General features: G+C 37.4%; 1 protein-coding gene across 1 annotated transcript in view; it reads right to left on the bottom strand.

Annotated features, from left to right (window-relative positions):
- The window catches only part of RPS6KA5 (ribosomal protein S6 kinase A5), an 80462-nt gene that overhangs the window by 24695 nt on the left and 30340 nt on the right, over window positions 1-25427 (bottom strand). The window contains exons 6-7 of the mRNA XM_086463423.1: window positions 6620-6703; window positions 3867-3970 (exon numbers count right to left, since the gene is read on the bottom strand). Of these exons, the coding sequence (XP_086319549.1) occupies window positions 3867-3970; window positions 6620-6703 (188 nt within the window). The remainder of the gene's footprint in view (window positions 1-3866; window positions 3971-6619; window positions 6704-25427) is intronic.

The following is a 25427-nucleotide window of genomic DNA, read 5'->3' as shown; positions in this document are numbered from 1 at the left end:
TCTAAGCTACTGCACAGCAGCAAAATAATACTCCAAAAACTTCATGCTCATTTTAAATCCCTGTATGTATGACAAGACCCTCAAAAGTTCCATTATGCATGTCAAGACCCTAAAATGGATTTTTCTGTCTTTCAAGTCAGCATTACAAATCACTCACGGTCAAACCGAACACACTGTTTGTAATCAAACCCAGCCCTTGCCTATGCTTTTGCACCACAGGTTCCATCCATGGCTCTACAGCAATGGCAGTCCAGAATTCTCAAAAATGAAAGGAAGATTTGGGAAGAAGGGAGAAGAAAGGGGAGAGGGCATACTAGAAAAGGTGAAATACTTGAATGGTTCTGTGAATTTTTTTTTAATTAAGTTTAATAACCCATAACCCAAGCATGTGAACAAAAAGAATCTTCAGAGACATAAGGGAAATTGAAGCATGCACTTGTTGCACTTGCCATGAAACAGAAGTCCACACTGTTGTCAAATGGATTATGATAAAAGAACTGAACACAATCTCATCAGAAAGAGTAAAAAGACACAAATGACACAGTAACTATTTCTGACAGAACTGCACCATTCATCAGGCAGATATTTCAGAACAAGATTTCATGCTTGAATTTAACAGCAGATAGCCATTGTGCCACATAAGGGAATAAAATTATCTAAATTATAAAATTATCTTCCCACCTAGGTAAAATAAAAGAAGGACCTGGATTCATTTAGAAGAAGGCTTTATTCCTTAAGCTCACAAAAAAAAAATATCAAAGGCCACGGGAACTATGCTTTCAGGGCTTGTGGCTGAATAAGAGAAAACTGAATTCTCCAAGCCTGCTGCAATTGTCAAGTTAAAGCATATTTGGGCTACAGAATATAATTTCTGTTTAGAATAACTTTGTACCAACTCGTATCTCTGTGCCAGTTCTAGTGATTTCATTACTACTGGCAACTGTAAATATCTGATGAAGTTACCTGCAATTCAGTTTTTCATCAGTTTAGAGAGGAAATGAAGCTAGAGAGATCAACAATAGCCATGGAGACAACCTGGAACCTCTTTAATTATAGGTGTAAAATTATCTAGAGTCTGCATTCCAATTCAACAGAAAACTTTATAGAAAAGGCTGCAGACATAATTGAAAGAATTGGTATATCAAAAAAAAGGCCATTAAGTGTAAACTGCAAATGTATCCTCAGTGAGAAAATTATCAAAGAAAAAAGGAAATAAAGATCATAGCTTCTAGGCCAGACAGGCTTAGGATAAAGACAGGTACTGAAAATTCAGCTGTTATTTCTTGAAAGAGCTAAGTGTACTCATGCTAGAGATAAATTCAAGGAGGGCATTCCTGAAAAGCCATGAATATGGTAAGAAGGATTTCTAAATTTAACAAGCTAGCGTGTCAGGAAGGGCGGGTCACTCATTTCTTCCAGGCACACTCTCAAGCAAATAGCTCAAGAGCTTCCCAAGTTGCAGCAAACTCTACGCAGTCCCCTTCAATCCTTATAAAAAGGTTTTCTTTCCATCTTCTTCAAGATGCACTGCGGCTCCCTACTTTTCTCACCCTCTGCCTTGGCTGCAGGAGCACCACAGCCTGCTGATATCTCACATCCATTCTGCTGGCTCCACCCTACCCTCAGGAAAAGCCCCAAATATACTCCTGTTGCTCTCCAAGGCATGAAGCACCATTCCTCAGAAGGTTCCACATGACTCAGTCCAGCAGCCAGGACATAGAAAACAGCAGTGTTCTCATACGCTAAGCCACAGTCTTAAAAGGCACATAACATTCATTACCTAATAAACTGCAAGCATACAAAATGGATGTCACCCAGCACAGAAATTGCTATCAATGGAAAGGATTCAGAAACCATGGGTCTTATGAGTACTGAAGTAACAGAAGACAGATGAAATCAAGCCTGAAATGCAGTCATACAGTTGGAACTAATGAGATTTCAGCTATAAACTAGGGACTTATCAGTTCGAAGTGATAGAAAAGCAGAAGGAATCAGATCAATCAGTCCACCATTGGCATCAAAGAGGAACCCAAGAACAAATGAAGGAATATCTTTTTGTTCAGATGGTGAATTACTTCCATTAAACAAGATCCTCTTGAAACATCAACAGGAATAAATTGTCCATACGTAACAAAGAACACCACAAGCTAAATTAAGAAAAGGCTTTTTCAGGAAACAGGAAGACTGGGAAACAATAAAAAACCCTAAGAATTTAGCTTCTAAATGCATCAAAATAAAAGCTGAAAGACTACAAAATTGCTGTCTAAGTTTGTAGCGTAAACAGCAACTAGAACAAAAGCTTACTGAGCAACACCACAGTAAACTTGCCACAACAAATTTAGATCAGAAATTAGGTTATTAGCCATCAGAGGATAAATGCTGGCAACATTGCAGGTTCTCAGCTTCAAATTTAATCTTAAATTATCAGAAAGATTAAGATATTAAAGAGCACATAGGGACCTACCAAAAGACAGTCAAATCCTGTGGAATACGTATCTAAAAAGTTTAAGTTTTTGGAAAAAACTGTATCTGTAAAATTCAGGTCAAGTTTCTCTCTAAAAAATTTGTAACTCCTTCAGAGTCCCATTCAGTAATTCTTGGGAGTCAAAATTACCAATTCAGACATGGTGTAAGTAAGCAATCAATAAAAATTCTAACCTTAAAAAGGTCAGAAAGAGTTAATTTCAGTTTTAACTCCACCATAATGAGACCAAGAGGGTAAAGTCCTGAATTACTTCTTGTTAATGGATTCCCTTCCCCCCCATATTTTTTCTAGTGGCCCTCTTAAGTTTTCTGTTTGGTAGAGACCTAGAAACCAACAAACAGGTCTCAACCTTCCAAGAAATTGCCTGAATTTACAACAGAAGTAAAATTAATTATCTAAATAATTGATGTATGTTCTGTTGCCCATTATAACCTTAAATATCAAGTGACTTCAGGTGAGGGCCAGAACCATCGTAATACATTCCAACAGAAGAAACACTATTCTTAGTCTGGGGACAGAACTTACAAGCTGATCTTGACAGCGATTACTAATTTAAGTATCCAACTGCCCGCTCCAAGAGAAACCCAGTAGCAGGAAATGCTCATTTTGGGGGGAGATTTCAGTTATGTGTTTTGGTCAAGCTTATTGCTTTGTCTTTTTTAAGTGTTCCAATGCTTTTATATGGGTACTGAAAACAAACCCTTAAAGTGTAGAGATTACTGAACATAACAAAACTCATAGTCAGGAAAAGTTTACATGTAAAATATAAGAATGGTATAGGTTATTTCATTTTTGTAATGTATCATATTCATTTCTTCTCAGATATGCAGGCACAGCTAGAAAAGATCACGTTCTTTGTTTCACATTATACACTAATAAAATAAATATTACCTGTGACAAAAAGGTGGGAGTAGGGTACATCCTGACACTTTAAGCACGTAGTCTGATGAAGTGACCTAGCAAGAGCTAACAAAAATCTCTCTAGCTAAATATGTTTCATTACACATCAATATTTTGAATATTGTAATTTTATTTACACATAATTTCGTATTTCATTTTACTTCCTTTTCAACATTAAACATGCAACAAGGTTGAGTATCTACAAAGTTGTAGTTCCACTATAGTTTAAACAAACCAGGTCTTTTGTAAAGGTCGGTTCTATTGCTCTAATAGCCTGCTGAGATTAATAAAATCTATCTGCTTCCAGATGTTATTCAGTTAGACAGAACTGGAGTGCCACCCTGGTAGCATTTCCTTCCTGAACTTTAAATTAAAACTCTCACAACACATACTATGGCATAAGCATCACTACATATATTATATTATGGCATAAGCATCGCTTTGTGAGCAAGCACATACACTGTACTGTTTTGAATCTTACCTAGAAATCTCTGCTTGAGAATTCTTCTCTCCATCAACTGTAAATGGTGATGCTCCAGTTAATAACTCATACATAAGAACACCAACACTCCACCAATCAACAGCCTATAGAAAAACAATAATTATGTATGTTATGATATGTTGAAGTAAAATAGTTAACAAAAGAAGGAACAAAACAATGCATCCATAAAGCAACTAGCAAAGGAAGAGCCCACCTATCAATACAAAGCCAAGCCTGGATAAAATAAAGCATAAACAAGAGCAGTACTGACTGGACGTAATTTCTATGATAAATTAATTTTACTTTTGAAATCTCTCCACTTAGATTCATGAAGTCATTTCTCAAGCTGAAGTCTTCCCACTGACTACTAGAGTTCCTTTCTTTTTTCCACCCAGAATTCATTTTTATTTTTACCATTCTGAAGTAGTAAGAATTCTAAAACATACTCAAAATAACAGGAACATAAGCCTTACTAAGAAGTAGTGGAACATGAGCTTTTAGGAGCTTGAGAATGAAACTAAGGAACTTTCAAAAAGCATGATATAAGAGCACAGGTCACAGTTAATCAGGGCACCTGAAAACGCTATGGAATTTTATCTTATACTCCGTGGCAACACACATGATCTTTGGCTTCCCATATACTAATCATATTATTCACATTTCTGATGCCTCATAACTTACAAAATATTTCTCTTTCAAAAGAAAAGATGCTAGTGTGAATAATAAAAGGAAGCAGTTTAGTCATTTCAACAAAATTAATTTAACTACAGATGTTTGAATTTCTCAGTTTTACTTCCATGAAATTTGCAAATCAATGAAACTGAAGTTCTGCTTTACTTATGTTGACAACATTAATACAATACATGAATACAATTAGTGAAATGATGACAATTTGGCCTCATATTTTAGGCTTTTTCTTCAAGATACACAAAATCTGACATTTCATATATTCAGCCACAAGTGTCTAGAAAAACTAGCTGAAAAAGTCTCTGTAGTGTTACTGTATCTTTCTAAGTACACAATGATTAGAGAAAATCCCAAAGAAAGACTTCTTGGCATGAATTTTTCCAAAAGAAGGAGGATCTGCAGAATCAGAAATCAAATTTAAAAAATACTGAAATACTAGAACAAGTCTTAGACAAACAATACAACTATCTAGACGAGATTACAAATCAAAAGCATTAATGAGAGCATTGCATACTAAAATAATCTCATTTCCTCTTTTTTTAATTAAGATCTTTACATTGCTAGACATGCATTAAGTATGGAATACACTAAAAACCTCCTAACACTGCGTCACATCACATTGCCAATGGTGAGGCAAAGAGCGTATGGTGCAAAGAATTACCATCACATAGGTCACTGCAAAATCACCCTTATTTATCAGCTTACATTTGCTATCAAACTGTGAAGCTATTTCGTATTGAATACTGTATGGCTTTGCACTACATTTAATGAAAGTATCAGATAGAACCAATCAACAATAATGGAAAAGAGATTCCTCTTTAAATCAGCAAGAACATTGAACTTGTAAACACTTGAGAAGACAGAATCACAATTCAAAATGACCGATGCATTGGAGAGATGCTCTGAAACTGACAAGACTAAAGTAAGAAATACAGTGCAGGAAAAAGCTTCAATTCACAACTTCAGAAAATTCCACTTTTAATAATGACTAGGCAAGCAGTACAGTAGAAGATGATGCAGAGGTTATAGTGGAATACAAAGTAGGTGCAAGACAATGACTAAGTGAAAAGACAAAGCACATTGTATTTTGTTTAACAGAAGAATCAGGGAGGTAATCATTCTGCTGTACTTCAAACTGCCAACTCTTAGCTGAAACACTGTGCCCACTACAGTGCTCCCTACCGGAAGAAATATACAGGCAAACTCAGAGCAACAGAGAAAGAGAAGAAAAAAACCTTCTGAGGCCAAAGTCAGACTGAGTCCAGTCAGTCTAGAAAAAGGAGATGAAAGGTGAGATACATTTCCCAGTATAACATTTCTCAGTGCTTAAAGTCTGTTACAAGAGGAACTGTGATCAACTATATTCTGTGATCTTCAACAATAAGACAAATCAACTTAATCTACAGGAAGAAAAAACTGCAGAGATTAAATAGTCTCCAAAACTTCTCACATAGTGAACAATCAGAACAATTTATCTAAGAATATTGTAGAATTCTTTTAGGGAGTAGGATTTTTTTTGTTTGTTTTTGTTTCAAGTATCATCTGTGAATTGTGGTTGTCTTGATCTTTACCATCACTGACTGACACTAATTCATATCAAAACTTGAGCCTCAAGCTAAAGAGAATGATTTTTTACAATCTGAGAATATTTATAACATTAATAACCCACTCCATACTTCAAGAAAAAAAAAATTCCCTGAAGTACAATTTAAAAAATACATCAGAATTAGCGACAAACCAGTCATTTTTCCACTCTGAACTAAATAGTTTTTTATTTAAAAGGAAGCATCAGCTAAGTTTTTTTTGTTCCACTGAACGTTTAGAACAAATTTTGAACAGAACACAAATAAGCCTCAATAGCTTTTTAAGTATGCCCTTAAGATTAAAAATTGAAGATAGACAATTTTGATGTTTTTAAATATAAGTAATAATCTATTTTAGGACAACCTGAAGTAAGGCATGTTTAAATAAGATGCTAACACATTTCACAAAAACCCCTCAAGCTGAACAGCAGCATTGCCTAAAGAATTAATTTCTTTTCAATAACAAACTTAGATACAACTTACCTTATCATGTCCTGTATCTCCTCCTCTTACAATGTCTGGAGCCATGTATTCAATTGTTCCACAGAAGGAATACGCTCTCTCATTCTAGGAAAAAAAAAAAATCCACGTCAAACAATTATATTGTACAAATCATATGGGACAGATAAGGCTAATAGTTCCAAGATGCTGGCAGCAATTCTTCTCCAAATAGCTCAGAACTGCTAGCTAAATCATATTCCATCATATGTAGAGATGTATCACATAACGCTACAGAGTATTTACAGTCTTCTACAAAAAAATAAAACGTCAGAAGTTTGTGTGGCAGTCTAAGATAAACACTCAAAAATTAACGTATTGATATTTAAAAAACTTTCCCCGTAAGTCTAAATGGTCTATACATTTCAGAACTACACAAGATTCCCCAAGGTAATATAGACACGCATTCTGAAGGTTGGAACATCAATACTCTAGACAACGAATGAAACCTTTCCATTAAAAAGAGCACTTCATTGCAAGATGTACAATTTGACTAAATTGGATAAAAGATCCTTTGGGTTCCCCATATTTGGGAATTTATTATGACCTCTAGAAAAGTAATTTTGCAATGCACATATATAAAAACCACAACATTTTCTCAAGAAGAGACTTGGAGAGAGACGAGAGACAGAAAGAGAAAGGCAGACAGAGAGAGCTGTAAATCTACTTTTATTCTACACACTGAAGTTACTGTCTTGATTATGTTCAAAACTAAGCTGCTTTCACAGGCATGTATAATTGTTCCCTGTTAGTGATTTACCTTTGAGGTCAACATGAGGTCATGCTGTACCTTGCTAATGACGAAAGCACATGTGTTTGGGCCATGCAACATTGTTCCTCCCTTATCCTTCAAGCTTCTAGCATTTTGGGGAGAGATCCTGATAGGTCCTTTAAAGAAGAGTGTTCAAAAAAGCAAATATTTCAAAAGTCAGGTTTTTGCATTTGTAGATTCAGATTTGGAGTTTAAAACAGGTGCTACATATGAGAATGTACTACACTAATGAGAGGAATCTTCTAAAAGGAGAAATAGTGCTCAGTGCTACCCTGAAGCATAAAAATTAAACAGTCCAACAGCATATTATTAAACTGTATTTATTAAAATACATATACTGTGACTGATTTTGGGGGGTAAAATTCTGAGTTCAAAATAGTTAAAGGCCTCATTCTGTTCAAATATTTGCTCAAAATACTAACTTCTGAGACAAAACCATAAAATAATGAACTTTTCATGATTCCACTTTCTTTTGGCACAACTATTATTCTTCTTTATTTATGTTTTCCGATACCTGTTATCTAAAAGAAAAATAACATGACAAAAAGCAAAAACAAAAAAGAATTTCAGAAATTCTTAGCCTTCCATCCTGGCATCAACTCATCTAAAGCTATTCATATATCCCTCTGTTTATTTTTTCTTCAGCAGGGAGGGAGGGAAGGGGAAAGAAGGAAAAGGAAGGGGAGTGAAAAGTACAACATGGAAGTGTTCTTCACTTTCTACCTCTCCAAAAAGTAAAGATAATGCAGCCAAGCTGAGACTTACGAAAACAACACATAATGCTAATATATCAAAAGCAACAGATGAAAACTGTTATCATTTAGCTGCAAATTCAGCAAATAAGCTGCAAAATTATGTCTTTTTCGTCTCCATGTTCTGTAACAAAGCTAGGCTACAAGATGCTACAATGATAAGAAACAGACTGAGGAGTTGTACATGAACATATACAGCGATACAGCAAAACCCTTAAGATTTCAGGTACCTTTTGCTGGTGAAAAGGCCCACCAGAAACATTTCAAAACACACAGAATTATTAGTAGCTTTTCTGAGGAGCAATTACTATCCTTACTATATGTAATTGGTGGTTCTGATTTTCAATTATATTTCCTTTTTACATTTTTTACTTTTTACAAACATTTTAGCTTTTAATATGAAAGATGGAATTTCTGAAACAATATTGGAAAATTAGTTTCATTTCTTAAATTCACATCTGAGGTACTTTTTTGTCCCTTGCAAAATTCAGTGTTTAAAATCCCCAAAATAATTTTTGAGATTTAAAAAAAATCAGTATTGTATCATTTAAAATAATTTCTTGTAATTAAATTTCAATATGAAAAACTCATACTGTAAGTCACAAACAAGCATGTATAAATTGAACACTCTGGGATATGTTTGTAATGAGGTTTATCAAACCCCCAACTTCTAATCCACATAGGCAAGTACTTATATCCTTTAGCTTTTGCTTTCTTTTCAGTTTAGAAGTGGCCTGCTGCTGAAATTCAAAGCTGAACAGAGCCAAGAAGAAGAAAGCAGATGATTATCACAATCAGAGCTCTTAGCAAGAAATTTAGTAGTAAATTTGGAATTCAGCATTAGGTAGGGAAAAAAAACAAAAAGACTCACTGAGCATTTTCTTCACAATGAACATTGATTTGTCATAGTGTCAGAAAGCAGAAGCCCTGTTGGAACCAGCTTACGATTGTTACAGGGTGACCATTAAGAAAACACACTCTGATACCAACTATTTATAGTTTCTTATTTAACCACACACAAAAGCTCAGAGGACTACAGCACTCCCCAGTACATTAATAAAGTCAACTGTCTGAAAGCAAAGCATTCTCACTCCTGACAGATTTGCTTTCATAACATGCTCTAAAAAGTCCTGACTTCAGACAGTTGAAGTCACAAAATCTGGATACTTCTTTGTTAGACACCTCTGTTTATTTTATGTTTTATTAAATTACAAGCCCCACCAACTATATCTAGCTGTTACTTAAAGAACACAATTATTGTAGTATTTTCACTAGAAGCACATATGTAAATTTGTCACTGTTAAATATGCCTCTATAGGGAGGCACTAAGAGTCTTTGCTATTATGCATTACATGTGGGTTTAAAATCATTTTCAGAATGTTACCTCCAGTAACAGCTTCCTTTTTGTCCTCTTCCAGGCTCCCCAGTACAAGATAGACATGGACGTACTGGAGAGTCCAGCAAAGGGCCACTAAGAAGATGAAGGAGCTGAAGCATGTAAGGAAAGGTGGAGAGAGCTGGGAATGTTCCACCTGGAGAAAGGAAGGTTCAAGGGGATCTCATCAGTGTGTACAAATACCTGAAGGGAGGGCACAAGAGGGAGCCGGGCTCTTTTCAGTGGTGCTGAGTGACAGAATAGAGGTAACAGGCACAAACTGAAACACAGGAGGTTCCCTCTGAACAACAGGAAGCACTTTTTTACTGTGAGGGTGACTCGGCACTGGCACAGCTTGCCCATGGAGGTGTTGGAGTCTCCCTCCTTGGCGATACGCAAAAGGCATCTGGACACAGTTGTGGGCAACTGGCTCTACGTGACTATGTTTGAGTAGGGAGCTTGTACCGATGACTCCAGAGGTGCCTTCCAACCTCAACCATTCTGTGACAAAAGTAACTGTCAGTGGTATTTCACCATTCGTGAAATCACATTTCAGTCACAAATCAAGTATGCAGCCACCCAAAAAATTTCAAAAACCACAACCAAATCCCATTTTGTATTTTGCCCCCCTCCATTTCCATTTCATCCAACTTCATAACATGAATCCAAATTCCAGAATCCACATGATTAATACTTCCATGTTATTACATGTAAGACAAGAAAGGAAGTTATTAAACAACAACTGAATTTGGATTATCTACAGGTGAATTCTCACTGAACAACCATATCTTGCAAGTACTCCAGCTTATAAATTTTTTGTGTAATACAGAATGCTCATTTTCTTCCTTCACTTAGCTTGAGTGCCTTAAACATCAAGGTCCCCTCTTCTGAGTTACAGAATAGCAAGCAAGCAATCAGACACTAATGGAAGGGAACAGAACTGTGGCTAACCTGCCTCTAATAACTCAATATGACAATATTGACCTTGTCTTTGAAAGGGTGTCATTATAGAATCATAGAATCATTAGGTCAGAAGAGACTTCTAAGATCATCAAGTCCAACCATCAACAGCATCACGCCTACTAAACCATGTCCACAAGTGCTACATCAACATGGTTTCTGAACACCTCCAGGGATGGTGACTCCACCACTTCCGTGGGCAGCCTGTTCCAATGTTTGACCACTCTTTCAGTAAAGAAATTTCTCCTAATGTCCAATCTAAACCTCCCCTGGTGCAACTTGAGGCTATGTCCTGTCGTCCTATCGCTTGTTACTTGGGAGAAGAGACAGACCCCCACCTCACCACAGTCTCCTTTCAGGTAGCTGTAGAGAGCAGTAAGGTCTCCCCTCAGCCTCCTCTTCTCCAGGCTAAACAATCCCAGTTCCCTCAGCCACTCCTCATAAGACTTATGCTCTAGACCCTTCACCAACTTTGCTGCCCTTCTCCGGACACGCTCCAGCACCTCAATGTCCTTCTTGTAATGAGGGGCCCAAAACTGCACACAGCATTCAAGGTTTTTGTTCCCAATCAGCAGTGCTGCCATGTTTACAGATAGTCTTTGGTCTTCTAGCACACAGCAGCTGATTTTGATCTCTGGTTGTTTTTTTTTTTTCTTTACCAAGTTCAGCATCATTCCTGGATGTTTATGCAATAGCATGGTTTTTAATAAAGGTATATGATGTGGCTACTTCAAACTGGTTAGCTGCTTAACAGTGCAACAACTTTTCATGAAGCCACTGATACAAAAAGAATTTTGTTAAGAGCTCTTGATCAGTGAACATAGACAGGTTCACCTGGACAGCCAGGCAGTTCACATTGTTCAAGCATCCCCCTGTTAAATTAGAAAACGAATTTATATTCCCTTAACACTTATTCTTTGAGATTAGCTACATACTGACACTGCGGATGTGCCAGTATGTATTACCAGACTGTTTCTAACAAATACTCTAACACTACACATTTCCCACTGCACTTATGGCAATATAAAAAAAAAGATACTTCACTGCACTCATTCCAAGTTCCTCACAATCATTCTGATTGCACTGATCTGTGCATCCTAGTGAAATGTAATTGCTCTAACTTGCTATGGCAATTTTAATACCATATCTGCATGATCCCTGCCGCCTTTTCTCCAGATCATCTATTTTAGTATCTCATTTTCCTTTTCCTTCATCAAAAAAGAAAGGGCATGATTTGTCTTCCAATAGGAAATGTTGACAGCACCTAGCTACTAAGCAGCTTTAGGATAGAGAATTAGAATTCCGTGACTGTCCAAGACAGAGATGTAATGTGGATTAGCATTTGTCCTGGAAGACAGTCACTTCAAAGAAAAAAAAAAACCTCAGAGCAGTGTCGTCTTTGCTAAGACTATGGACACTGCCCTTAGCAGGTTGAACACAATTATGTCATTTCCAGAGATCAAAAAAGCTAGCTCCAGAATTCAATTGAAAGCACTGACAGAAGGATGGAGGTCTTGTACCATCATGCTCTTGACGATCTCACGGTATCCTCACTTAGGATGTGCTTTATAACCAAGGAATGCTAGGCAGGCATTTGAAATTACCTGAAGTTGTAGAAAGCACATGTGTAAACTTTTCTCCTCAAAGACAGAAAGGACTTATGCCTTCAGAGTTCTCTTAATGAGCTCCCTCATGGAGTAAAAAAAGCACATTAATAGTGGCAAAAAAAAAAAAAAAAGAGGAAGAAATTCCACTTCTCTGCAGAGACTAATCAAATTCACCACATCTACAGGGAAAAGCTGAACGACAGAGAAATGGTCACTACTATCATCACAGAATCATACAGTTGGAAAAGACCTCTAAGATCATCAACCTAACACCACCATGCACACTAAACCACGTCTAGGCTCTTGAAAGTATACATCCTTGTCAACAGCAATGCAAATTCAGTTTAGCAACATATGCAATGGTAGCTCAGACAGTTATTAAGTCTCATAACTGTTCCAACATGTCATAACAGCGTATGTGGAACAAGAACTGTAATTCCAAAGTGCATCACAGGAATTAGAGGAGACTTCATGAGGGACAAGGAATCACATACGCACAACATGCTCCTAAAAGGCTCATCTCTACCGGGCCAAGCTGCCTTTTGGCAGCCAACTACTTGGACAAAGGTCTGCTCCATTTTATCTGATTTAAGAAGTTACTGTGCTGGAAGGATGGTGTTAAGCTTCTAGGGCCACAAAACACTCACACAGACCAGATGCACTGAAAGTGTCTTATTCAATGTCCTAACAGATCCAAAAGGGCATGAAAACTAGGTAAAGAAATAGAGACAACAGATTAATGACAGGTGTTTCCCAACACCTAGGGGGTGAAGGCCTGCATTATTTTTTCACGTGCACCTAAAGATCTACATCTGAGGGAAAAGAACTGAGTTATACTTGGCTGAAGACATCTTCAGCTAGGATGACACAGGTAGACGACTGAATGTCAGTGCCAAAACTAGTATTAATTAAAAAAAAAAGTCATTTTGGAGCAGAGGACAAGATCCCAAGGGACTATTACATGGTATAACTCCCTCAATAAGCACAGAACATCATTAGTTCAGGGACTCAAAAAAAAATCGTTAACCATATCCTCTGGAAAACGAGATCTGCACAACTGGAAAACACATCTTGTGATTATCATGCTCACTCATAGTATGGCAGACAGGGCATCCAAGTCAGCTTGAAGGAAAGTACAGAGAACAGCTTTTGGAGCTCCAAAGCAAGCAAGAGGAGACAGCCCACATTGAAAGGTTCGAGACTCAAGCAGGCAAGAGCTGATGTATTGAGTACCTCCTGAGTCAATGGTGTCATCAGTACATTGCTCCTGAGTACTTAAAGGAAGTGAGCTTTCTGTTTAGACTTCTGCAGGTAACTAGAAGCTACATCAAGAGAAACAGACAATCTATGCAAACATTAAGCACAAAACGCAGCCATCTGTTGCCAAATTGGCTGTTTGTACAAGAGACAGACTGAGCAAACTGGAGCATGCCATTTGACCACTGGAAAAATGGGAGAACAAACAAACAAACAGATCAAACAAAGTCTTAAGAACCCACAAGATCTTGTTTCAGAGGCCTCAGGAAGAAAATACACACACATCAAAGCAAAGGACCCAAACAAAACCATGAAAGACTACAGAGGTGTGAATGCTGGAAAGGGTGAGTTGAGACAAAGCTAGCTAACAGAATACTAACACAGGTAAAACAAAACACCATATCTGTGAAGAACAACCAGATGCTCTGTCTAAAGTACCTAGCTTAGAATAATCAGGCATATTCTAAGCACGCTGTTCTGTATGTGTGCACCAAGCCTAAGGAGAGCATCTCTTTGCCATACAAATACTGCTTTGAAAAACTGCTTCAGAACTTAAGCATTTCTGATTTTATCTCCAAAGTGTGAATGCAGATATGGAAAGCACTCAAGTGTATTAAGACAATCATTCTACCATTTGAAGACAAATTATTTAACATTTAAATACATGGCCTTTGAAGTATTTCAACTTAACGAACTGCATTTAAACAACACGTGTCACTGCTCCAACAGACACTTAGGTCCAACAATCCTACGGCTTATTTTATTCACAACAGTCTTAGTGCAAACATATTTTAGCCAGAGGATTAGCCAAGTATTCACAGAAGCCATTCTTTTCAGCATTCACAATTCACTTTAACTACATGAAAGGTCACCTTTGAAACAGAACAGACCGTTTCTGTTCTCCAACTATTTAATGCACAAATACTTTATTCTTAACTGAGCTGGACTTCTACACTGAACATCAGACATGACACATTCTGAAACCATACTAACATCATATTCCTTCGAATCATGAAACTTGACTCCCTAAATATATTTTGCAACTTTAAAAAGCAGTGTTCTTTAATAGGGTATGTGTTCTCTAATAGGAATTCCTTGCTAATGGAAGCAATAGTAGGATACAGTCAAAAGGTTTGGTTAACCCTGAAGCACATAATTTCTAGCATAAGAATCTCAAGAAATGGATACTACACATTAGGGAAAGAGCACTTCCCAGCTATCGAATTGGCTTGAACTTTAATTTCCTTCCATTCTATATTCATATAAAATATTCTAAAATAATCAAATAGCTTAAGAATTACTCCTTTAGCGTACTCAGTATTAAAAAAACAACAACAAACCCAAAACCTAGAAACACTAAGTGCTGTTGGGCCAAAGAACACAAAGACAACCTCTAGAGCTGGAGAGTCAGAGTTGCAGTCTCTGATGGCACATATTTCATCTGTCAGCAACAACTCTGTGACTGAGTAGAGCCTAGTGACACAGAGCAAGAGGGTGCAATGGAACAACAGAAGGGAGCCAGGTAGTCCGACAGAAGCTCACTGAAGGCATTCAGGGCTGTTCTCAGGACTCACTCTCCACAAGTCCACTGAAAATTTCTCCAATCCAGACAAGAGTTACTTACTGGTTCTTGTCACATTTTTGTTACAGAGAAATACCAGAATTACTATGCATGTTTTGGATGGGTTGTTCCACAGATTTCAGCAACATTCTTATGAGATTCCTATGCTTGTCCATACTTGGTAGCTGGCAAATTAAGTTGCTTCATTCACTTAATCTGACCTCATCATTATAAAGGTTTCAAAACGTTACAACCTAGCAAGACAAGAGGAATGTTTAACTGTTGGTGGAAGTACTCTGAAACTGCACGGCAAGTTTAAACAAGGTTTTTAATCTAATACAGATATGGTCTTTCTACATAAAATCAAGCACAATTCCTCCTTATTAGATGGAGAGTAAATTCTCAGTACTAACTTGGAGATCAGGTATATAGATGAAAAATCAAACTGATTAAAACAATAGTTTAGCTAAAATTCCACATATCTTGGGTCTTTTCTTTAAGCAATGACCTAACAGGTTATACTTCATGTGAATGTGTCCGTCACAAAATCACACAAGCAACTATTATGTTTCTAACTTCTATAAAATACACCACTCTTCCATGAAAACGACTCTTACCTACAACAAATTGGAAGCAGTCTGCATGTCATATATATATGACAAAAAGATTGCCAATCTGCAGAAGACATAAATTTTCAAACAACCTTTTGGAACTGGTAAAGTTACAATCAATATAAAGACCTTGCTCTGAATTCTATGTAGTGAATAAACATTCTAGCACATGAAAATCTGTAATCCTGGCTGTTAGTCCTAAGTATTTACAACCCAAGTTTTCTCCTCTGATGCAGGGTAAGTCTTCTTATATTACTAGGTGCATGGCATGCGGTAATTTCCTGAGAGATAAAGATGCCAAAAAAAGATGTCCGTGCACACGGATAAGACTCACAACTGGGGAATGGACCACATGAAACAAATGAATGGCAGATACTAAAAATTCTTTGACACCACAGTATTGTAACTCTTGCACAAGACTGTGCATTTCCAACTTATGTTGTAAAGTAAGTTTGACCTGCAAGGATGCTGTGCTTTTGGCTCTCAAGAAGTTCAGCCGAGATGATTGCTTGCTGGATATCACAAACTACAAGGAGTAGAAACACAAAGAACCTTCATCCTTGAAGTCATTAATATTTCCTAGGTACATCAACAATCTCTAATGAAGGAAATCAAGAGGCAGCTGATCTCTCCTGCAATGAGAGATCAAGGTAGAGACTGGGAGACAAGAGCCTGGAGTACAGCCCTAAAGAAAGGGATTTGAGGGTTTTGGTCAATGGTAAGCTCAGTATGAGTCATCAGCGTGTCTAGGTGGAAAAAAAAGGGATCAACCATATCCTGGGTGCATTAAGCATGTTATACTAATAAGTTCAAAAACAATATTATTGTTTCACTACGCACATCCCTGGTGCAGCCTCACCTTGAGCACTGTGAGTAGTTTTAGGCTCCACTGTATAAGGATATAAAAATATTAGAATGTGTCCAACAAAGGGCAACAAAGATAGCAAAAGGACTAGAGGGCATGACTTTTGAGGAGAAGATGAGGATACTTGTTCAGCTAAGAGTAGAGGAGAGGGAGGTGTAACCTCATGGCTGTCCACAATGTTGTCATGATGGGCAGCAGAGATGGAGGTGCTGATTTCTGGTGTCCTGTGACAGGAAGCAAGGGAATGGCTTAAAGCTGCAAGAAGGCAAATTCAGATTGGATATTAGGAAAAAACTTCTTTACTGAGAGGGTGGTCAAGCACTGGAACAAGCTCCTCAGGGAATTGATCATGGCCCCAAGCCTGTTTGGAAAACAGTCTTACGTATATGTTTTAACTTTTAGGTGGCCCTGTATGGAGTCAGGAGTTGGACTCTATGATCCTTGTGGGCCCCTTCCAACTCAGGGTATTATACAATCCTACGATTCAATGAGACCAGAGAGTAGAATGTTTCAGCTGTGCCAGGAAACATTTCCCTGATGTACAAAAATCTTTACATATACAGAATGCTTCACAAGTCTTCACAAAACTAAAAGGAATTTAATATAGCAGATTCTTCAAGAAGATTTGTCCTTGCCAGGTATTTCCGGTATCTGCAGAAAGACTGCTGTGAATTGTGCTGGATACCATCACAGACTGCAAGGTTATATTGGATAAATGCAGAACTGCTTCTAAAGTTCCTCAAATGACTGTTTCCTTTTCTGGTATGATTAGCAATATACTGACCGTAACTAAGAAAAATTCTTTTTCTTAAGTAGTGCTTCATACAAATTCTGAACAAGAAACCCACAGAACAACCTTCTCATGCTGCTTCTCACATGGTCTTAACTTTGATGAAGTCTGTTCTTTGCATCGGCTTCGAGAGTTTAGCAGAAAAGTCAGTCTGCTCAAACAAAAGACATACAATAGATTGTATCATTCTCTTTCGAAGGTTCAACGATGGCAACTAACCTCCCAAATATGCTCTCATGACTGCTATAATAAAAAAAATTGCTTGGGAGAGCAACACTGTCCCAAAAGATACCAAGTATCTAACTTTGTATTAAAGTATTTAACAGCTCCTGGCACTAATTCAAATTGAATGTGCAGAAGTCCCAACACTCTTTGCATAAATACTTGTAACTGGATACATGGCTAGGAGTGTGACACTTCACCCAGTGATGAATAAGTCATCCCAAATGAAACCTACGTTACACTTCCACAGAAAGTCTCACTCAAGAGGGTAAGGCAGAAAAGCAGACTCCAATTCAGAACTAGAAATGGCAGCAAGAGGTAATAGTACTGGAAACATGCTAAACAGGTAGTGCACGCTCTTGAAGAATAATGCTAACGTGTTTTTATGAGGTTTCTGCAATCTTTTTGTGTGCATATTTATCAGTATCAATATAACAGGCATAGCTTCAGCCACAATAGTATGGCAAATGACCCTTCTATTTTATGGTTTTACCAATTTCCTAGTTAAAAAAGGAAGAATGTTTTAAACAATACACACTAAACTGTCACTTCTAATAAATTTACTTTATTCAAGGCATATTTGGAAATTGACAGAAGCATCATTCATTCCACTATTTTTACGAGGTCATGGAAGAAAAAAGTAATTAGTTAAGAAAAAAGCAAAGTCAGACAGCAAAGGCTAGAAAGGATATATTATGCTACTGCATTCAAGAGTAAGACTCAGACTTAACTAGGGGTATGGGTCCACCTGAAGAGTTTCACAGGTTATAAATAATTTTCTTATACTTTCAACAGCAATATATAATCTATTTCTTAATTTCCTCAAATGCCTGAAGTGGTAGATCATTTCTAGGTATGAACAGATGCCAGTATTTGTACTGTGCTAGAGAAGTCTCACTGTTGCTTTTCATTTGACTAACCCAGGGAAATATGCCGGAGTAGAACCACCTTCCTTAACTGCTTATACCTCTTAACAAATGTTTCAAGTCCAAAGTTCTCTGAGTTCCTTTATTAAAAGGACTTCAAAGTTACGCTAATTTCCAGTTTGCATTAATTGGACCTTCTCTGGGTACAGCACTGTAGCAAATAAGAGCATTTGGAAATAAAAGGAACACATCAGGATTTCTAGAATACAAGGGATAGTATAGTTATTGTTGCTATTTTGTACAGCTGTGAGTGAATGTCATGAGAGCTCTGAAAGCCATAACTTAGGATTTGGCTACAAGCATGAACAGTGAAAACTCTCCTATGATAACCATGTCAGAGCCTTGAGCTTATCAACAGGCTCTTCAACCTCTTTCCCCAATCCTAGTGGTTAAGACATCTGTGCTCAAGACCAACACTGACACAATGCAGCTGAGTAACCTGTGTGGAACCTTGTCAGGGACAGCCTCCACCTTCAGCTGGGAGGTCCAGGCTTCCATTCTTGACCCTTGTGTCAGCTGCGCTGCAGGTATGCCTGTACTTGGCTGTGTAGCTAACTGATCCTGATCCACCAACTTGAAATCCTTCCTTGACCTCCTCACAACAAGCTTGTCTGATAACCACTGGACTGTTGTCTGAGCCTGTCTTCCTGCCATTAGACTTGCTCTGATCTTGTTTGGCAGCTGTGGGATTGCACCACTAGTCAGTGAACATATTGATCTATGCCTGCCTTGCTGTCACCCTTAGCTCCCAGCTCACACCAACACGGGGAGCAGTCTCCCCATCCTGCTGCTCTGACAAACTAGTCAAAACCCACAGTTCCGCTAGACACTGATTAGAAGACTGAGGAAGTTGAGCAGTTGAAGAGTTCAGTAGTATCATGCAGTATCTCACACATCAGCTGCCAGCAAACTGTCTATAAAGCTACTGACTGAGCCAGCCATTAGTTTCCTTGCTATGTTTAATGAGAAAACCAGGACCATACGGTAAACCAAGAGAATACCGCCATAAACAGAAATTTACTCACAGTGCTGTAGAGGCCACATAGCAGAGGTGCTACTAACAAGCTGACGTGCTGAATGGATTTTGCATTTCAGGAAGATCATAAGTGAAGAATGAAAATCCTAAATTCCATGCAGAAACAGGCTCATACCTTCAGTGAATCTTAGATGTCATTCTATCCGAAAGCAGTATTATTGACATCTACCTCAAAAATAAAAACGCACCAAGAAAAAACCTGTTTCCATAGAAATCAGATATATAACATTCTTCATCATTTTACTTGTCCAGAATAACAATAATTATAGTCTCAATTTAGGAAGGCATATGAAAATTGACAGAAAAGCCCTATCATGGTTCACAGACATGATGTAGATTCAAAATGAAAAATAAAAATCCTGTTCCAACAAAAGGCATGACAGATTGACTGGTTCCTCCTTTTTCCCCCACTTTTTTTAAAAATTTTAATTCTTTTGGAAGCCTTTTTGGTCACAATACCCAGACATAACACTGGGTAATCAAGCTGTTCATATCAGAAAGTACAGCTCCATCCAAAAGATCTCTCAGCTGTAGACTGTAGCTTCTGTAGCTGCAACTTCTACTCAGGACCAAAACTATGATCTCTGCAGGACACAGAGGAGGAAGCACAAAGACAGGTAAAATGTTTAGTTGTACACTAAATGCTCTGCTGCATTCGACAAAATCATAATGAAGACTGCAGTACAGAAGTAAAGTTTTAGCCTAGATCAACAACAGGTGCAACATGGCAGACCAAAGGTGCACTAATTTGAAATGTCATCTCAAGCAGAATTAATTAAAAAAAAAGGTAATCTGAAATTAATTTTAAAAGTTAATTAAAAACCCAATGCTGGTGGCTGTTCCTACTTGAAGAAGCCAGTTAAATCAAAATACCACGTTGGTTACTATACCTTATGCCAGAGCTAGACGCACTAATGACTTCTGCTTCCAAAACATGGAATCAGGCTACTGAATTTTTCAAGCAAGAATGAGATTTGCCTGCCAGCAGCTGCCATCACAGCAGGCATTTAAAAAGGATAGCAAGAACAGCTAAATCTGGTACTGCATGCCAGCCAAGAAACATTCGACCTCTACAGCTGGGGGCCCAAAACATAACTCAATGCAAGGCTACACCCTCATCTAATGTCGAGTGGAGGTTCAAGAAACCCTTTTAACAGATTTAACAGCTATGTTTGCTTTCGTAATGCAATGCAACTGCCAATCCGCAAGGAATTCTTTAAATCAGTTCCTGATAATGGATTTGTAAAGCAAATAACTGAAAGAGAAGAAAATAAAAGTCTCAGTTCTGCAGGCAAAAAAAAAAAAATCAGAAACAGCACATTATTGTGTGGGAGGAATGCAAGTATGTACCACTGTCATTCCAGTTGAATGTTTTATACTAGGTTCTTCTCAAAATTCCAATTTTTGGAAGACTTGTTTTCTACAGCATCGTCTTTTGAAAAGAAAGAGGTTACAGTACCAAAAGAGAGAAGAAGGGTATACAAAACAAAATCTGAAGAAATCATCCTTCTTCAAATAGAGGCAAAATTATAAGGCATAAAAGAATACTGATTCTGGGAAGAATTCTACTAGATGCCACCTCAAGCCTTCAAGAATTTATTAAAAAAAGATAATGTAAAGAAAAAATGCATAGGAGATGCCAAACAAATATTTATAGTCTCAGTGAGCACCAGTGATGCAAAAAGGTAAAGTAGAAGTGAAAATTTTGCTCAAACGCAATCCATCTGGTTCTAAATTCATTTTCATATGGCCATGAATCTCTGGTCTTTTAAGTTTTTCACACCTGGTTGCCTAAGTTACCTTAAAGTTCAGCATTCACAGTAATTCAAGAGGTTAAAAAAAATAAGAAAAAAAGATTAAGGATGGCAGTGTTTGCCCTCAAGAAGTTACTACTTTTTCCCCTTGGAAAACAGAAACAGAGTTTTCCTGAGTTGACCAGCAACTTATTATTCTAAGATCCAACAGACAACAGGCTACTCCACACACAGACCAGTATTTCTCGCTAAAATGTGATTTTTAAGTGGTATATTACAATAAGAAAACAGTATCCTTAGAATAGTCACTGAAGAAATCACGATCTGTCTTGCAAAAATTCTTAACGGCACTTTGAGATTTTGGCATCAAAATCTGGACAGAATGCATTTTGTGTTCCAGTCTTCTGCATTTCTGCTCCATGCTGTGAAAGCACAATCATCTTTGTGATAGGCACGAAAAAGGGATACCTCTTGGGTTAAGGCAGTAAGAGTCACCTGATCATTGATGACCTGGTTTTGCAATTAAATGACATCAGTTCAGTTATGTGCCTTTAGAGTGTTTGGTATGTTCTCAATATTCAATTTCAGGACATATATAAACACCAAAAGAAGTACACCAATTATAGCAAAAAGTTTTTGCCATTGTTTCATTTCCTTTTCCAAAATAAGGGAACTAATGACTAATTGTTTAGACAGATCTATAACCAATCTTAACTTCTGTGGACTAACTTCACTATTCAATTTACTCTTTCCTACTTTTTTCCTCTTCGCAAAAATGTAAATCTACTCCTTGTAACTATGCCATGGCTACATCACGGAACAACTGTTTAACTAAAATGCAAGCAGATTTCTAACTCATCTTCACAAGGAAATGCTTAATGTACAGAGCACGCACTATCAAATTGAAACGATCAGACGTTATCACTTCAATTGGATGATTATAAAGGGTCTTTTAAAGTTAAATGCACAGCTAATCTACTAGGTCATTCATGTGAGACAACAGTTTGTACAGCACTAAACAGGACTCAAGTTGTAGTCACTTTCCTGTGTTCTGGACTACCTTTAAATTGCTCTAAGAATCTCTTCCTACTTCATCTACCAAAATACATAGTGGAATAACCACCTTTTTATCAGATTTCCTTTAATGAAATTTCCTTTAAAAGCTTTTTAGGAAGGCTCTGCAGAGGGACCTGGACTGGCTGGATCGATGGGCCAAGGCCAATTGTATAAGGATCAACAAGGCCAAGTGCCAGGTCCTGCACCTGGGTCACAACCACCTCACGCAGCGCTCCAGGCTTGGGGATGAGTGGCTGGAAAGTCGCTCTATGGAAAAGGACCTGGGGGTGCTTGTTGACAGCCGGCTGAACATGAGCCGGCAGTGCGCCCAGGTGGCCAAGAAGGCCAAGAGCATCCTGGCCTGTATCAGCCATAGTGTGGCCAGCAGGAGCAGGGAGGTGATCGTGCCCCTGTACTCGGCACTGGTGAGGCTGCACCTTGAATGCTGTGTGCAGTTTTGGGCCCCTCACTACAGGAAGGACATTGAGGTGCTGGAGAGTGTCCAGAGAAGGGCAACGAAGGTGGTGAAGGGTCTGGAGAACAGGTCTTAGGAGGAGCGGCTGAGGGAACTGGGGTTGTTTGGTCTGGAGAAGAGGAGGCTGAGGGGAGACCTTATCGCTCTCTACAGCTGCCTGAAAGGAGGTTGTAGTGAGGTGGGGGTCAGTCTCTTCTCCCAAGTAACTAGTGATAGGATGAGGGGAAACAGCCTCAAGTTGTGTCAGGGGAGGTTTAGATTGGATATTAGGAGAAATTTCTGTACTGAAAGAGTGGTCAAACATTGGAACAGGCTGCCCAGGGGAGTGGTGGAGTCACCATCCCTGGAGGTGTTCAAAAAACATGTTGATGTAGCACTTGTGGACATGGTTTAGTAGGCGTGGTGGTATTAGGTCAACGGTTGGACTTTATCTCAGAGGTCTATTCCAACCTTAATGATTCTATGAAAATCTTTTAAAATTACATATTAAATTTCTTTCCAGAACAAAATGTTCACTCAAGCTAATAAACGAAAACAAACAATTCAACAGTGAAAAGCATCTGACAGTTATAACTAAATTTGCAACTCTGATAGAGATTTTCAGATGACAAAACAACAATGTATCCAAACTATTCATTCTACACATCAGACAGAAGTACACAGATATCCATCCAACTGGCTTAGATTACAATTCAATCATCCCTCATACAGAATATCTACTCTTACATTATTTATTACTAAGGCATTTGCATGCTCTCACATATACTGTTTGAAGACTGACAACATTCAGTATTTACTATGTAATTTTTTTAACTTAATTAAGCAAACACAGAAACTTCAAAACAAACTCAAGGCTAATGCAGAAGACAGGTACCAATGCAGAAGAACTGAGCATTTCACTATACTCTGGAAGAAAGTATACTTTACAGGATTTAATTAACAAGAAACATGTTAACTATTATGCATGGTACAACAGAATAAATTACTATTACAAGAATTCAATGAATGTGTTCAGATTATTTTTTCTAAGATGTAAAGATCTGCATACATACTAAAGTATCATTTTTACTGTAGTTACAGAACTAAAGGAAATGTGAGGGGGGAAAAAAAAATTTAAAATGAAGTAGCATTTTAACAATAAACATTAAAATAAAGTCCAGAACTGATGACTAGGTTAAATCGACATTAACTAAAACAATTTCAGCATATAGAGCTATTAATGACGTAAGAAGATAAAAAGATAAAAATATGCTTAAGCCACAAATACAGAAGATAAAGATACTGCACAACAAGATGCAAAAAAAAAAAACCCCTTACATTTTTTAAAGGAAAATGAAACACAAGGCTCTTAAATAGCAACACCAAAGTGATTGCACTTATGCAATGAACAAAACAGAGTTGTAGAAGTTTCAACACAAGGTCTTTCAGTCCTATCAATTCCCCACACCCCCAATAATAATTTATATTAATGTCATGTGCAAATATATTCTACATTCCAGTTCAGCAGGAAGTCAACTGAGATACAGAAAAGCTTAAGGCTAAATCTTTTACCTCTTTTTTTACCTCAATTTTCTTCACAATTCAGTTGAGAATCAAAAATCAGAAACACTAGACACGAATTCACCATGGGCCTAAGAATGCAAATGCCATAAAACTTAATACTAAAAAGGTACTAGTCATTTCAATCTCTTACCTAATACCATTCTATGGTTAGGCTAATCAAACTGTGGGTCTTCATGAGATATTGTGATACTGACCCATCCTATATGAAAATTTCTTTTTATTCAACTACTTTATTCCAGTCTGGTTATTTCTTCTTTTTGCATGCAAATACAAGCATACAGACTTCATTTTAAAGATAAAATGAAGGCAAAACCAGACTACCATTTCACTTGTACAAGACAAATTTCAGTTTTTAGTGAAAAAGTACTACAAAACGCTTTAGAGCTCTTAAAATCACAGTGCTTTCAGCTTGGATTTGTAATTCATGCATGTTATAAACACTTTCACATAGTAATTGTAAAACAAAAAGGAGAGTTGACAATGCACGCTTCACACTCATGCTTCAGTAGCTGCATGGCAGAAATCAATAGGTTTCTGTTTTCCTAGAAGTCACTAGCATTTGCTTCCTTTCACACAAATGGTCCTTAGGAAAAGCAGCTTCCAATCTCTTCATTGTTAAATAGTCAATTAATCTGCTATAGTTATTATAGTCAAGAAATAGTATGCTCTTTTTTGTTATAAAACAACTTGTTAGATTCTATACTTGCTCGGGTAACTGGAAATATTTAACAACCATCAGAATAAAGCAGGGATAATGAAAACTTGGAACTATGATATTTCCTAGCAAGTATCCTTAACCACAAATTCATCTGAAATTCATAAGTACATGCAAAGAATTCTCTCTGAATTCTGAACATAGGACATGCTTGTAATTGCTGAAAATTTTTATACGTTCTTAACTTAAATATATCTTGTTTCTGAAAATACAATCCAAAGCAGGGGGTTACTAGAACAAATTCCATTTGCATAAATATATAACAGCAGTTTTAGCAAGAAGCAGGGTGGGCCAGGGAAGAAGTGAGAAGAAAGGGGGAAAACTGAAAGAATACTTCTCCGATTAAATGGAAAGTGTTACACCCCCTGAGCTGATTTATGCAGTTCTGAAATTTTATTTAAAAGTGATACCCAATGAGCATGAAAACAAATATAAAGCTATGCCTTTATACAGGCAAATTTTACCTCTTGTAAGTACATTTGTTCAGAAGTCTAAG

The sequence above is a fragment of the Leptosomus discolor genome, chromosome 3 (genome assembly GCF_034619465.1).
Source record: "Leptosomus discolor isolate bLepDis1 chromosome 3, bLepDis1.hap2, whole genome shotgun sequence".
Taxonomy (NCBI): domain Eukaryota; kingdom Metazoa; phylum Chordata; class Aves; order Leptosomiformes; family Leptosomidae; genus Leptosomus; species Leptosomus discolor.
The sequence above is the reverse complement of the archived record's forward strand: the minus strand, read 5'-3'. Positions and strand labels throughout refer to the sequence as shown.